This window comes from Oncorhynchus clarkii, unplaced genomic scaffold, assembly GCF_045791955.1.
Source record: "Oncorhynchus clarkii lewisi isolate Uvic-CL-2024 unplaced genomic scaffold, UVic_Ocla_1.0 unplaced_contig_6092_pilon_pilon, whole genome shotgun sequence".
Classification (NCBI taxonomy): domain Eukaryota; kingdom Metazoa; phylum Chordata; class Actinopteri; order Salmoniformes; family Salmonidae; genus Oncorhynchus; species Oncorhynchus clarkii.
The window spans coordinates 55,864-70,000 of record NW_027258181.1 but is presented as its reverse complement, the minus strand read 5'-3'; the positions used below and the strand labels follow the sequence as shown (position 1 = coordinate 70,000).

General features: G+C 45.8%; 1 protein-coding gene across 1 annotated transcript in view; it reads left to right on the top strand.

The window, feature by feature from the left end:
- LOC139395913 (ryanodine receptor 1-like) overlaps nucleotides 1-14,137 on the top strand; it is a gene marked incomplete at its 3' end in the record, with an annotated part of 92,170 nt that overhangs the window by 22,291 nt on the left and 55,742 nt on the right. Inside the window, 4 exon segments of the mRNA XM_071143224.1 lie at nucleotides 3,457-3,537; nucleotides 5,071-5,159; nucleotides 6,028-6,156; nucleotides 6,791-6,895. Coding sequence (XP_070999325.1) covers nucleotides 3,457-3,537; nucleotides 5,071-5,159; nucleotides 6,028-6,156; nucleotides 6,791-6,895 — 404 coding nt within the window.

The window sequence follows — 14,137 nt, the reverse complement described above, 5'->3', positions numbered from 1 at the left end:
ACCAGCTGGGACCCCCCCACACTGTCCTCTGTGTAGAACCAGATGTGACCCCCCCCACACACACTGTCCTCTGTGTAGAACCAGCTGGGACCCCCCCACTGTCCTCTGTGTAGAACCAGCTGGGACCCCCCCCCCCCCCCCCCCCACACTGTCCTCTGTGTAGAACCAGCTGGGACCCCCACACTGTCCTCTGTGTAGAACCAGCTGGGACCCCCACACTGTCCTCTGTGTAGAACCAGCTGGGACCCCCACACTGTCCTCTGTGTAGAACCAGCTGGGACCCCCACACTGTCCTCTGTGTAGAACCAGCTGGGACCCCCACACTGTCCTCTGTGTAGAACCAGCTGGGACCCCCACACTGTCCTCTGTGTAGAACCAGCTGGGACCCCCACACTGTCCTCTGTGTAGAACCAGATGTGACCCCCCCCCACCCACACACTGTCCTCTGTGTAGAACCAGATGTGACCCCCCCCCCCCCCCCCACACACTGTCCAAATTGATGATGTGAAATGAAAATAACAACTTGTTTAAAAAATAAAAATAAAAAATATGTTAAAAGGGAAAAGTGATGTGCATATGTAATCCCCCCTTTGATATCAAGCCCCTAAATAAGATCTGGTGCAGCCAATTACCTTCAGAAGTCACATTATTCATTTTTTTTTCATTTTTCAAGTCCACCTGTGTGCAATCTAAGTGTCACATGATCTGTCACATGATCTCAGTATATATACACCTGTTCTGAAAGGCCCCAGAGTCTGCAACACCACTCAGCAAGGGGCACCACCAAGCAAGCGGCACCATGAAGACCAAGGTGCTCTCCAAACAGGGTCAGGGACAAAGTTGTGGAGAAGTACAGATCAGGGTTGGGTTATAAGAAAATATCAGCAACTTTGAACATCCCACGGAGCACCATTAATTCGATTATTAAAACATGGAAAGAATATGGCACCACAACAAACCTGCCAAGAGAGGGCCGCCCACCAAAACTCACAGACCAGGCAAGGAGGGCATTAATCAGAGAGGGAACAAAGAGACCAAAGATAACCCTGAAGGAGCTGCAAAGCTCCACAGCGGAGATTAGAGTATCTGTCCATAAGACCACTTTAAGCCGTACTCTCCACAGAGCTGGGCTTTACGGAAGAGTGGCCAGAAAAAAAGCCATTGCTTAAAGAAAAAAATAAGCAAACATGTTTGGTGTTCGCCAAAAGGCATGTGGGAGACTCCCCAAACAGTTGGAAGAAGGTAATCACTCTGGTCAGATGAGACTAAAATTGACCTTTTGGCCATCAAGAAAAATGCTGTCTGGCGCAAACCCAACACCTCACATCATCCCGAGAGTACCATCCCCACAGTGAAGCATGGTGGTGGAAGCATCATGCTGTGGGGATGTTTTTCATTGGCAGGGACTGGGAAACTGGTCAGAATTGAAGAAATGATGGATGGCGCTAAAGACAGGGAAATTGTTGAGGGAAACCTGTTTCAATCTTCCAGAGATTTGAGACTGGGACAGAGGTTCACCTTCCAGCAGGACATTGACGCTAAGCGTACTGCTAAAGCAACACTCGAGTGGTTTAAGGGAAAACATTTAAATGTCTTGGAATGGCCTAGTCAAAGCCCAGACCTCCAATCCAATTGAGAATCTGTGGTATGACTTAAAGATCGCTGTACACCAGCAGAACCCATCCAACATGAAGAAGCTGGAGCAGTTTTGCCTTGAAGAATGGGCAAAAATCCCAGTGGCTAGATGTGCCAAGCTTATAGAGACATACCCCAAGAGACATGCAGCTGTAATTGCTGCAGAAGGTGGCACTACAAAGTATTGACTTTGGGGGGGTGAATAGTTATGCACACTCAAGTTTCCAGTTTTCTGTGTCTTATTTCTTGTTTGTTTCACAATACAACATATTTTGCATCTTCAAAGTGGTAGGCATGTCGTGTAAATCAAATGATACAACCCCCCCCCCCCCCATTAAAAAAAAAAATTCCAGACGGTAAGGCAACAAAATAGGAAAAATGGCAAGGGGGGGGTGAATACTTTCGCAAGCCACTGTACCCCCTGCTTCTGTCTCCAGTACATGTGATTTGGTTCCCTTGTCTTTCCACCACACACCAACACACACACACTCACTGGAGTTTGTGGAGTTCAGTAGATCTGTATTGCATGACTGTGTGACTTTGTGTTTGATATAGAGAGGTATTCTCTTCGATTTGTTCTCTGTATTTCTGTGTTCCCTCTATCTCTATCTCTGTCTCTGTCACAGAAGATGATGTTGTCCTCTGTGAAAACTCTATCAATGTCACATCATTCTCTGTCCTCTCCACTGTCACGACCATTTCAATGTCACATCATTGATGGTTGACGTGTGTGTGTTTAAATCCCTGGTTGTTGGCCAAGTTCCTGTGCTCTCTGTATGAAGTGTGTGTGTGTGTGTGTGTGTGTGTGTGTTGAGGAGGGAGCAGATAAAACCAAAGCTGTGCTCAGTACTATAGTATTGAAGGCTCTGGCTCCTCCCCCTATATGGCTTCGCCCCCTAACAGGCTCCTCCCTTTCCCCACATATGGCTCCTCACCCTATCTGGCTCCTCCTCCCTTTCCTCCTGACTGGCTCCTCCCTTTCCCCCTATCTGGCCCCTCCGCTTCCTCCTGACTGGCTCCTTCCTTTCCCCACATATGGCTCCTCCCCCTGTCTGGCACCTCCCTTTCCTCCTGATGGGCTCCTCCCTTTCCCCCTGTCTGGCTCCTCCCCCTGACTGCCTCCTCTCTTTCCTCCTGTCTGACTCCTCCCTTTCTCCATCTGTCGTCCGTCTGTCCGCTGGCCAGTGGACAGGGACTAACGGACGATCTGTCTGAGGTCTTTGTGGTTTAGCTACTAACCTGCTAACGAGGGTAGAGAGTGATACTGTGGTTATACTTACCCATACACACACACACACACACACACACACACACACACACACACACACACACACACACACACACACACACACACATTGTTACCAGGCCTAATCCTTCATTTTAAACTCTTTTTATTCATCCTTGCTTTCTCAGTCAAACAACAATCGACACTGTATTTACACACTCCAATACACTTATAAACAAACAACAACACACTCATCCTGTTGACCCCCTGTTGACCTCCTGTTGACCCCCTGTTGACCTCCTGTTGACCCCCTGTTGATCTCCTGTTGACCTCCTGTTGACCCCCTGTTGACCTCCTGTTGACCCCCTGTTGACCCCCTGTTGACCCCCTGTTGACCTCCTGTTGACCCCCTGTTGACCCTCTGTTGACCTCCTGGTGACCCCCTGTTGACCCCCAGTTGACCCCCTGTTGACCCCCAGTTGACCCCCTGTTGACCCCTTGTTGACCCCCAGTTGACCCCCAGTTGACCCCCTGTTGACCCCCTGTTGACCCCCTGTTGACTGCCAGTTGACCCTGTGTTGTGTTCCTGTGGCCAGATGAGAAGGTGATGGCGGATGATGAGTTTACCTGTGACCTGTTCCGCTTCCTGCAGCTGCTCTGTGAGGGACACAACAACGGTGAGTGACACGTTTCAATGTGCCATCACATGACAATCTAAACAGGTATGTTATGACTTTAATGGCCAAACCGATCCCATTTTTTATTTCACCTTTATTTAACTAGGAAAGTCAGTTAAGAACAAATTCTTATTTACAATGACGGCCTACCAGAAGGCAAAACGCCTCCTGCGGGGACAGGGGACTGAGATTAAATAATACATGTATATATCTATAAATATAGGACAAAACACATACAGGTCTATTATGATATTAAAGGCTAAACTGATCCTATATCTTATACAGGTCTATTATGATATTAAAGGATAAACTGATCCTATATCTTATACAGGTCTATTATGGTATTGAAGGCTAAACTGATCCTATATCTTATACAGGTCTATTATGATATTAAAGGCTAAACTGATCCTATATCTTATACAGGTCTATTATGGTATTGAAGGCTAAACTGATCCTATATCTTATACAGGTCTATTATGATATTAAAGGCTAAACTGATCCTATATCTTATACAGGTCTATTATGATATTAAAGGCTAAACTGATCCTATATCTTATACAGGTCTATTATGATATTAAAGGCTAAACTGATCCTATATCTTATACAGGTCTATTATGGTATTGAAGGCTAAACTGATCCTATATCTTATACAGGACTATTATGATATTAAAGGCTAAACTGATCCTATATCTTATACAGGTCTATTATGATATTAAAGGCTAAACTGATCCTATATCAGCACATACTCTGACACTGGAGGCCCAGATCTTAAATCTGCATCTCAAATGCAAATAAAAAATAGTACACTAGGTTTGACCAGAGCCCAAGCTACACCTGGTGCGATCCTGTTATCTCTGCCCAAGCTACACCTGGTGTGATCCTGTTATCTCTGCCCAAGCTACACCTGGTGTGATCCTGTTATCTCTGCCCAAGCTACACCTGGTGTGATCCTGTTATCTCTGCCCAAGCTACACCTGGTGTGATCCTGTTATCTCTGCCCAAGCTACACCTGGTGTGATCCTGTTATCTCTGCCCAAGCTACACCTGGTGTGATCCTGTTATCTCTGCCCAAGCTACACCTGGTGTGATCCTGTTATCTCTGCCCAAGCTACACCTGGTGTGATCCTGTTATCTCTGCCCAAGCTACACCTGGTGTGATAATGTTATCTCTGCCCAAGCTACACCTGGTGTGATCCTGTTATCTCTGCCCAAGCTACACCTGGTGTGATCCTGTTATATATGTCAAAGCTACACCTGGTGTGAACCTGTTATCTCTCCCCAAGCTACACCTGGTGTGATCCTGTTATCTCTGCCCAAGCTACACCTGGTATGATCCTGTTATCTCTGCCCAAGCTACACCTGGTGTGATCCTGTTATCTCTGCCCAAGCTACACCTGGTGTGATCCTGTTATCTCTGTCAAAAATACACCTGGTGTGATCCTGTTATCTCTGACCAAGCTACACATGGTGTGATCCTGTTATCTCTACCCAAGCTACACATGGTGTGATCCTGTTATCTTCGTCTCTGAGCAGATTTCCAGAACTATCTGCGTACCCAGACTGGCAGCACCACCACCATCAACATCATCATCTGCACTGTGGACTACCTGCTCCGTCTGCAGGTAAAACTGCTGAATAGCTCCTGCAACAGATCTGTCTCTAATTATAATCATCTTTCTCTTTATCGGCTGATTACTCCTTCACATTCCACCAGATGTATTTTCAGCAACCCTAAAAAGAGAGAGATCATGATCTCCTTCCTGAAAAAGGAAAGGCTGCTATTTATTTTTTTATTTTTTTACAAGAGACAAAACAGAACATGCAAAGGTCATGCCCATGTGTGTATCTCTCTCTGTCTCCCCCCTCCTCTCTATCTCTCTTTCTCTCTCTCTCGCTCTCTGTCTGTCTCCCCCCTCCTCTCTATCTCTCTTTCTCTCTCTCGCTCTGTGTCTCTCTATGTCTGTATCCCTCTCTGTCTAACTCTCTCTGTCTCCCCCCTCCTCTCTATCTCTCTTTCTCTCTCTCTCTCTCTCTGTCTGTCTCCCCCTCCTCTCTCTCTCTCTCTCTCTCTCTCTGTCTCCCCCCTCCTCTCTATCTCTCTTTCTCTCTCTCTCTCTCTCTCTCTCTCTCTCTCTCTCTCTCTCTCTGTCTGTCTCCCCCTCCTCTCTATCTCTCTTTCTCTATCTCTCTCTGTCTCTCTGTCTGTATCTCTCTCTGTCTCTCTCTCTGTCTCACTCTCTCTCTCTCTCTCTCTCTCTCTCTCTCTGTCTCTCTCTCTCTCTGTGTCTCTCTATGTCTGTATCTCTCTGTCTCTCTCTCTCTCTCTCTGTCTGTCTGTCTGTCTGTCTGTCTGTCTGTCTGTCTGTCTGTCTGTCTGTCTCTCTATCTCTCTCTGTCTCTCTGTGTCTCTCTATGTCTGTATCTCTATGTCACTTTCTCTCTTCCTGTGTCACCTTTGACCCCTTCCCTTCTCTCTGTGGTCCTCTGTAGGAGTCTATCAGTGATTTCTACTGGTACTACTCTGGGAAGGACATCATAGACGAGCCAGGAAAGAGGAACTTCTCCAAGGCCATGATTGTGGCTAAACAGGTGTTCAACAGTCTGACTGAGTATATCCAGGTAAGGGTGTCCTGGTGGATTTACACCTCCTACAGTAGTCAGGGAGTGTCCATCAAGCTCCTGGGCTTTTTGTTGTTGTTGCTGTTCCTCCATAGAAAATGCTAATTAGCATTAATCAATTAATCCAAATAACCTCTCTCTACTCTCTTTCTCCTCTCTTTCTCTCTACTCTCTTTCTCTTCTCTTTCTCTCTACTCTATTTCTCCTCTCTCTCTACTTTCTTTCTCCTCTCTCTTTCTCCTCTCTCTCACTACTCTCTTTCTCCTCTCTCTCTACCATCTTTCTCCTCTCTCTTTCACCTCTCTCTCTACTCTCTTTCTTTCCTCTCTCTACTCTCTTTCTCCTCTCTCTCTATATCCTCTCTTGCTCCCTTTTTCACTCTCACTCCCTTCTCCCTCTCTCTCTCTCTCTTTCTCTCTCTCCCTTATCTCTCTCTCTCTCTCTCCCTCCCTCCCTCCCTCCCTCCCTCCCTCCCTCCCTCCCTCCCTCCCTCCCTCCCTCCCTCCCTCCCTCCCTCCCTCCCTCCCTCCCTCCTCCTCTCTCTCTCTCTCTCTCTCTCTCTCTCCCTTCTCTCTTTCTCTCTCTCTCCCTTCTCTCTCTCTCTCCCTCCCTCCCTCCTTCCCCACCCTCTCAGGGTCCATGTACGGGGAACCAGCAGTCTTTGGCCCACAGCAGGTTGTGGGACGCTGTGGTTGGCTTCCTGCACGTCTTTGCTCACATGATGATGAAGCTGGCTCAGGTAAACATACAAATCTGTCGTGTGGTAGTTTATTTTTTAGAACGATAGCTTTATTAACTACCAGACACTCATTAATGTTTTCACTCACATTCAAGCTCTGTCAGGGTAAACAGGAAATGTGTCCATCTAATTGACAAAGACTCATCAGCAATTACTCACTATGTATTAAAGGCCCAATGCAGTCAAAAGTGTGATTTCCCTGTGTTTTTATAAAAATATATATATAAATATTGAAATAATATTGTGAAATTGTGAAAAATGATGACAATACTCTTTTAGTGTAAGAGCTGTTTGGAAAGACCACCTGAAATGTCTTGTTTGTTTTGGTGGGATGGAGTTTTGGCCTGGCTGGTGACATCACCGGGTGGTAAATTAGTTAGTAGACCAATAAGAAAGAGAGTTCCAAATCTCTCTTCCAATAACAGCTAGTTGTCAGTTTTCCCCTCCCCATTCAGACCACTCCCACACAGTCAAAGCTACATTATTACTAGAAAAGTTGCTCTTTGCTTTAAAAGCCATTCTTGTTTTGTTTTTTAAACCATTTTAAAAAACAATCTCAGTAAGGTATTTCATTGTTACCCATAAAGGATTTTATATTGAGATAAAAACGCCTGCATTGGACCCTTAAACTCACTGTACATGCTCACATCACACTAGAGACGCACGTCTCACTATTGTACATAGATGAATACTATTAAATTCTGAAAAGCATTAAGATTCACTGAGGATATGTTCTGAGCATTGTCACGTGCACTAATAGTTTAATTCATGCAAAATAACTCAACTCTGGTGCATAAACAAGTAGGGGCAGTATTTAGTGATCCTCTACGCCCTAGAATATACCTTATTTTTTCCTTACGTCTAAATGTTGGGAGTAGCACTGCAATAATCCTTCTTTAAATGTCGACTTTCTGTCCAACTAATCTTGTGAACTTTTTCCCCTCATGGTCCCTGCAGAGTTGTAAAGTATGTATTCATTTATTTATTTGAGTTTTATTTTATTTAATGAAATGATTTTGGTGTTTTCTGGCTGGTTCCCACCTCGCCTGGGCCCTGTTGCGTGGCCTGCTCTTTGCCAGCTTGTTTCTGCCTCGTCTCCTGCCTGGAGCAGCCCAGAGTAGACGCAGATCACGCCCTAGATAGTACAGTCAGATAGCTATAGTAGATCACGCCCTAGATAGTACAGTCAGATAGCTATAGTAGATCACGCCCTAGATAGTACAGTCAGATAGCTATAGTAGATCACGCCCTAGATAGTACAGTCAGATAGCTATAGTAGATCACGCCCTAGATAGTACAGTCAGATAGCTATAGTAGATCACGCCCTAGATAGTACAGTCAGATAGCTATAGTAGATCACGCCCTAGATAGTACAGTCAGCTAGCTACAGTAGATTACTCTCTAAATAGTAGAATCAGCTAGCTACAGTAGATTACTCCCTAGATAGTAGAATCAGATAGCCACCGTAGATTACTCCCTAGATAGTAGAATCAACTAGCTACAGTAGATGACTGTAGTAGAATCAACTAGCTACAGTAGATGACTGTGGTAGAATCAGCTAGCTACAGTAGATTACTGTAGTAGAATCAGCTAGCTACAGTAGATTACTGTAGTAGAATCAGCTAGCTACAGTAGATTACTGCAGTAGAATCAGCTAGCTACAGTAGATTACTTATAGTAGAATCAGCTTGCTACAGTAAATTATTCCCTAGATAGTAGAATCAGCTAGCTACAGTAGATTACTTATAGTAGAATCAGCTTGCTACAGTAGATTACTCCCTAGATAGTAGAATCAGCTAGCTACAGTAGATGACTGTGGTAGAATCAGCTAGCTACAGTGGATGACTGTAGTAGAATCAGCTAGCTACAGTAGATTACTTATAGTAGAATCAGCTAGCTACAGTAGATGACTGTAGTAGAATCAACTAGCTACAGTAGATGACTGTGGTAGAATCAGCTAGCTACAGTAGATTACTGTAGTAGAATCAGCTAGCTACAGTAGATTACTGTAGTAGAATCAGCTAGCTACAGTAGATTACTGCAGTAGAATCAGCTAGCTACAGTAGATTACTTATAGTAGAATCAGCTTGCTACAGTAAATTATTCCCTAGATAGTAGAATCAGCTAGCTACAGTAGATTACTTATAGTAGAATCAGCTTGCTACAGTAGATTACTCCCTAGATAGTAGAATCAGCTAGCTACAGTAGATGACTGTGGTAGAATCAGCTAGCTACAGTGGATGACTGTAGTAGAATCAGCTAGCTACAGTAGATTACTTATAGTAGAATCAGCTAGCTACAGTAGATGACTGTGGTAGAATCAGCTAGCTACAGTGGATGACTGTAGTAGAATCAGCTAGCTACAGTAGATTACTCTCTAGATAGTAGAATCAGCTAGCTACAGTAGATTACTGTAGTAGAATCCGCTAGCTACAGTAGATTACTCTCTAGATAGTATAATCAGCTAGCTACAGTAGATTACTATAGTAGAATCAGCTAGCTACAGTAGATTACTATAGTAGAATCAGCTAGCTACAGTAGATTACTGTAGTAGAATCAGCTAGCTACAGTAGATTACTGTAGTAGAATCAGCTAGCTACAGTAGATTACTGTAGTAGAATCAGCTAGCTACAGTAGATTACTGTAGTAGAATCCGCTAGCTACAGTATATTACTCCCTAGATAGTAGAATCAGCTAGCTACAGTAGATTACTGTAGTAGAATCAGCTAGCTACAGTAGATTACTGTAGTAGAATCAGCTAGCTACAGTAAATTACTGTAGTAGAATCAGCTCGCTACAGTAGATTACTGTAGTAGAATCCGCTAGCTACAGTAGATTACTCCCTAGATAGTAGAATCAGCTAGCTACAGTAGATTACTGTATTAGAATCCGCTAGCTACAGTAGATTACTCTCTAGATAGTAGAATCAGCTAGCTACAGTAGATTACTATAGTAGAATCAGCTAGCTACAGTAGATTACTATAGTAGAATCAGCTAGCTACAGTAGATTACTGTAGTAGAATCAGATAGCTACAGTAGATTACTGTAGTAGAATCCGCTAGCTACAGTAGATTACTGTAGTAGAATCCGCTAGCTACAGTAGATTACTCCCTAGATAGTAGAATCAGCTAGCTACAGTAGATTACTGTAGTAGAATCCGCTAGCTACAGTAGATTACTGTAGTAGAATCAGCTAGCTACAGTAGATTACTGTAGTAGAATCCGCTAGCTACAGTAGATTACTCCCTAGATACGGTTTACACATGTTTGACAGTTTGTAGAAATGGTTTTGTGCACATTGTTCACAGTAATCATATAGAAAGCTAGTTTCCTTCTATTGTGAAATATTTAAATGAGCTTGCTGGCCACAAGTCACATTCACAACTGGGGGATACACCTGTTAATTGATCAGGTTGTTCCTTGTAGAGGTTTGATATATGAATGGATAAGAGTTAAACAACCCTTAGTCTTAAACCCACGCCATTACTACTAATACATCTGGTGTGAATGGGTCTTTAGCTAATTCTGCAAATGTTACTGACAGTGAATTTCGAGACCCCAGTTTAGATGAACATTCTATTTCAGAACCATCTACGATCCTAATTTGGACTCAGTCGACGTCCCCCATTTCCCCCCCACGTAGACTTCGTTTGGATCTCCATTCCCCCCCCCCCCCCCCCCCCCCCGTAGACTTCGTTTGGATCTCCATCCCCCCCACGTAGACTTCGTTTGGATCTCCATTTCCCCCCCCCCCGTAGACTTCGTTTGGATCTCCATCCCCCCCCCACGTAGACTTCGTTTGGATCTCCATTTCCCCCCGCCCCCCGTAGACTTCGTTTGGATCTCCACCCCCCCCCCCCCCCGTAGACTTCGTTTGGATCTCCATTCCCCCCCCACGTAGACTTCGTTTGGATCTCCATTCCCCCCCCCCGTAGACTTCGTTTGGATCTCCATTTCCCCCCCCCCCCCGTAGACTTCGTTTGGATCTCCACCCCCCCCACGTAGACTTCGTTTGGATCTCCATTCCCCCCCCCCCCGTAGACTTCGTTTGGATCTCCATTTCCCCCCCCCCACGTAGACTTCGTTTGGATCTCCATTCCCCCCCCCCCCCCCCCCCTCACGTAGACTTCGTTTGGATCTCCTTCCCCCCCACGTAGACTTCGTTTGGATCTCCATTTCCCCCCCCCCCCCCCCGTAGACTTCGTTTGGATCTCCATCCCCCCCCACGTAGACTTCGTTTGGATCTCCATTTCCCCCCGCCCCCCGTAGACTTCGTTTGGATCTCCATTCCCCCCCCCCCCCCCCCCCCCCCCGTAGACTTCGTTTGGATCTCCATTCCCCCCCCCCCCCCCCCCCACGTAGACTTCGTTTGGATCTCCATTTCTCCCCCCCCACGTAGACTTCGTTTGGATCTCCCCCCTCACGTAGACTTCGTTTGGATCTCCCCCCCCCCCCCACGTAGACTTAGTTTGGATCTCCCCCCTCACGTAGACTTCGTTTGGATCTCCATTTCTCCCCCCCCCCCCCCTCACGTAGACTTCGTTTGGATCTCCATTCCCCCCCCCCCCTCCCCCCCTCACGTAGACTTTGTTTGGATCTCCCCCCCACGTAGACTTCGTTTGGATCTCCTATTCCTACATACCCCTACCATAGTAGTATGTAGGGGTATGTAGGAGTATGTAGGGGTATGTAGTAGTATGTAGTAGTATTTAAGAGTATGTAGGGGTATGTAGGAGTATGTAGGAGTATTTAGTGGTATGTAGGTGTATGTAGGGGTATGTAGGGGTATGTAGGAGTATGTAGGAGTATTTAGTGGTATGTAGGTGTATGTAGGGGTATGTAGGGGTATGTAGGAGTATGTAGGAGTATTTAGTGGTATGTAGGTGTATGTAGGGGTATGTAGGGGTATGTAGGAGTATGTAGGAGTATTTAGTGGTATGTAGGTGTATGTAGGGGTATGTAGGGGTATGTAGGAGTATGTAGGAGTATTTAGTGGTATGTAGGTGTATGTAGGGGTATGTAGGGGTATTTAGGGGTATGTAGGAGTATTTAGGGGTATGTAGGAGTATGTAGGGGTATTTAGGGGTATGTAGGAGTATGTAGGGGTATGTAGGAGTATGTAGTAGTATGTAGTAGTATGTAGTAGTATGTAGGGGTATGTAGGAGTATGTAGTAGTATGTAGTAGTATGTAGGAGTATGTAGTAGTATGTATTAGTATGTAGGAGTATGTAGTAGTATGTAGTAGTATGTAGTAGTATGTAGGTGTATGTAGGAGTTTTTTCTCTCTGTATTTATTTCTATTGCTCATACACACACACATAGACAGGCTGACTGACTCTATAAACCCATGCCCTTCAGCCTGGTATCCAGGTCTGTTTGTTCACCTCTGTTGTCATCCATAACATGGAATGTTAAAGGACCTAATCATCCGGTAAAGTACACAAAGACCTACCTGCAGGCTACCTGCCTATGTCCTGCTCTTTGCACTAGTGATTAGAGAATGGGATGTGTGTGACCATAGAGAATGACTAGGAGAGTGGAGCTGACACGATCAACTAGTGAAATACTGCAGTACAAGCGATACAACCTGTAGGTCCTAGAATGGCACGGACTAGATAGTAGATAGTCTGTCTGTCTGCCTGCCTGTCTGCCTGTCTGCTTGTCTGTCTGTCTCTGACTGTCTGTCTGTCTGTCTGCCTGTCTGCCTGTCTGCCTGTCTGTCTGTCTCTGACTGTCTGTCTGTCTGACTGACTGACTGTGTGCTTGACGACTATCTGTCTGTCTGTCTGTCTGTCTGTCTGTCTGTCTGTCTGTCTGTCTGTCTGTCTGTATGACTGTCTGACTGACTCTGACTGTCTGTCTGTCTCCCTTTCTGTCTCCCTTTCTGTCTGTCTGTCTGTTTCCCTCTCTGTCTGTCTGTCTGTCTGTCTGTCTGTCTGTCTGTCTGTCTGTCTGTCTGTCTCTGACTGTCTGACTGACTGTCTGTCTGTCTCCCTTTCTGTCTGCCTGCCTGCCTGCCTGTCTGTCTGTCTGTCTGTCTGTCTGTCTGTCTGTCTGTCTGTCTGTCTGTCTGTCTGTATGTCTGTCTGTCTGTCTGTCTGACTCTGCACCTCATCTCCTTCCTGCTACCACAGATGCACAGCAGTTTGAGAGAAAGCCGTGACACTTGAAATCCAACTAATATTTTAGGACGCCAGGGGACAGATGTCAAAAAATACAAAAATTAATAAAAATGTTGGTGGTTAACATTTTTATTAACATGTATTATAACCCTGTCAGATGCAAGCCGACCCCGGACTTCGACTTGGCGTAAGAATCTTTGTTTCACCCCCCATAGCTATCCCAACCATAGCTATCCCAACCATAGCTATCCCAACCATAGCCATCTTAATCATAGCTATCCCAACCATAGCTTTCCCAACCATAGCTATCCCAACCATAGCTATCCCAACCATAGCCATCTTAATCATAGCTATCCCAACCATAGCTATCCCAACCATAGCTATCCCAACCATAGTCATCTTCATCATAGCTATCCCAACCATTGTTATCCCAACCATAGCTATCCCAACCATAGCCATCTTCATCATAGCTATCCCAACCATTGTTATCCCAACCATAGCTATCCCAACCACAACCATCTTAATCATCGCTTTCCCAACCATAGCCATCTTAATCATAGCTATTCCAACCATAGCTATCCCAACCATAGCTATCCCAACCATAGCTATCCCAACCTTAGCTATCTTTACCATAGTTATCCAAACTATAGCTATCTTAAGCATCGCTATCCCAACTATAGCCATCTCAGTAATCATCCCATACTTCTTCAAATAAGCTACCCCTCCACACTTCGCTTCCCCTCGATCCCCCTCCACGCCTCGCTTCCCCTCGATCCCCCTCCACGCCTCGCTTCCCCTCGATCCCCCTCCACGCCTCACTTCCCCTCAATCCCCCTCCACGCCTCGCTTCCCCTCGATCCCCCTCCACGCCTCGCTTCCCCTCGATAACCCTCCACGCCTCGCTTCCCCTCTCGATCCCCCTCCACGCCTCGCTTCCCCTCGATCCCCCTCCACGCCTCGCTTCCCCTCGATCCCCCTCCACGCCTCGCTTCCCCTCGATCCCCCTCCACCCCACACTTCCCCTCGATCCCCCTCCACACCTCGCCTCCCCTCGATCCCCCTCCACGCTTCGCTTCCTTCTGTACTGATCTTCATCTTTCATCTTCATTTACCTCATCTT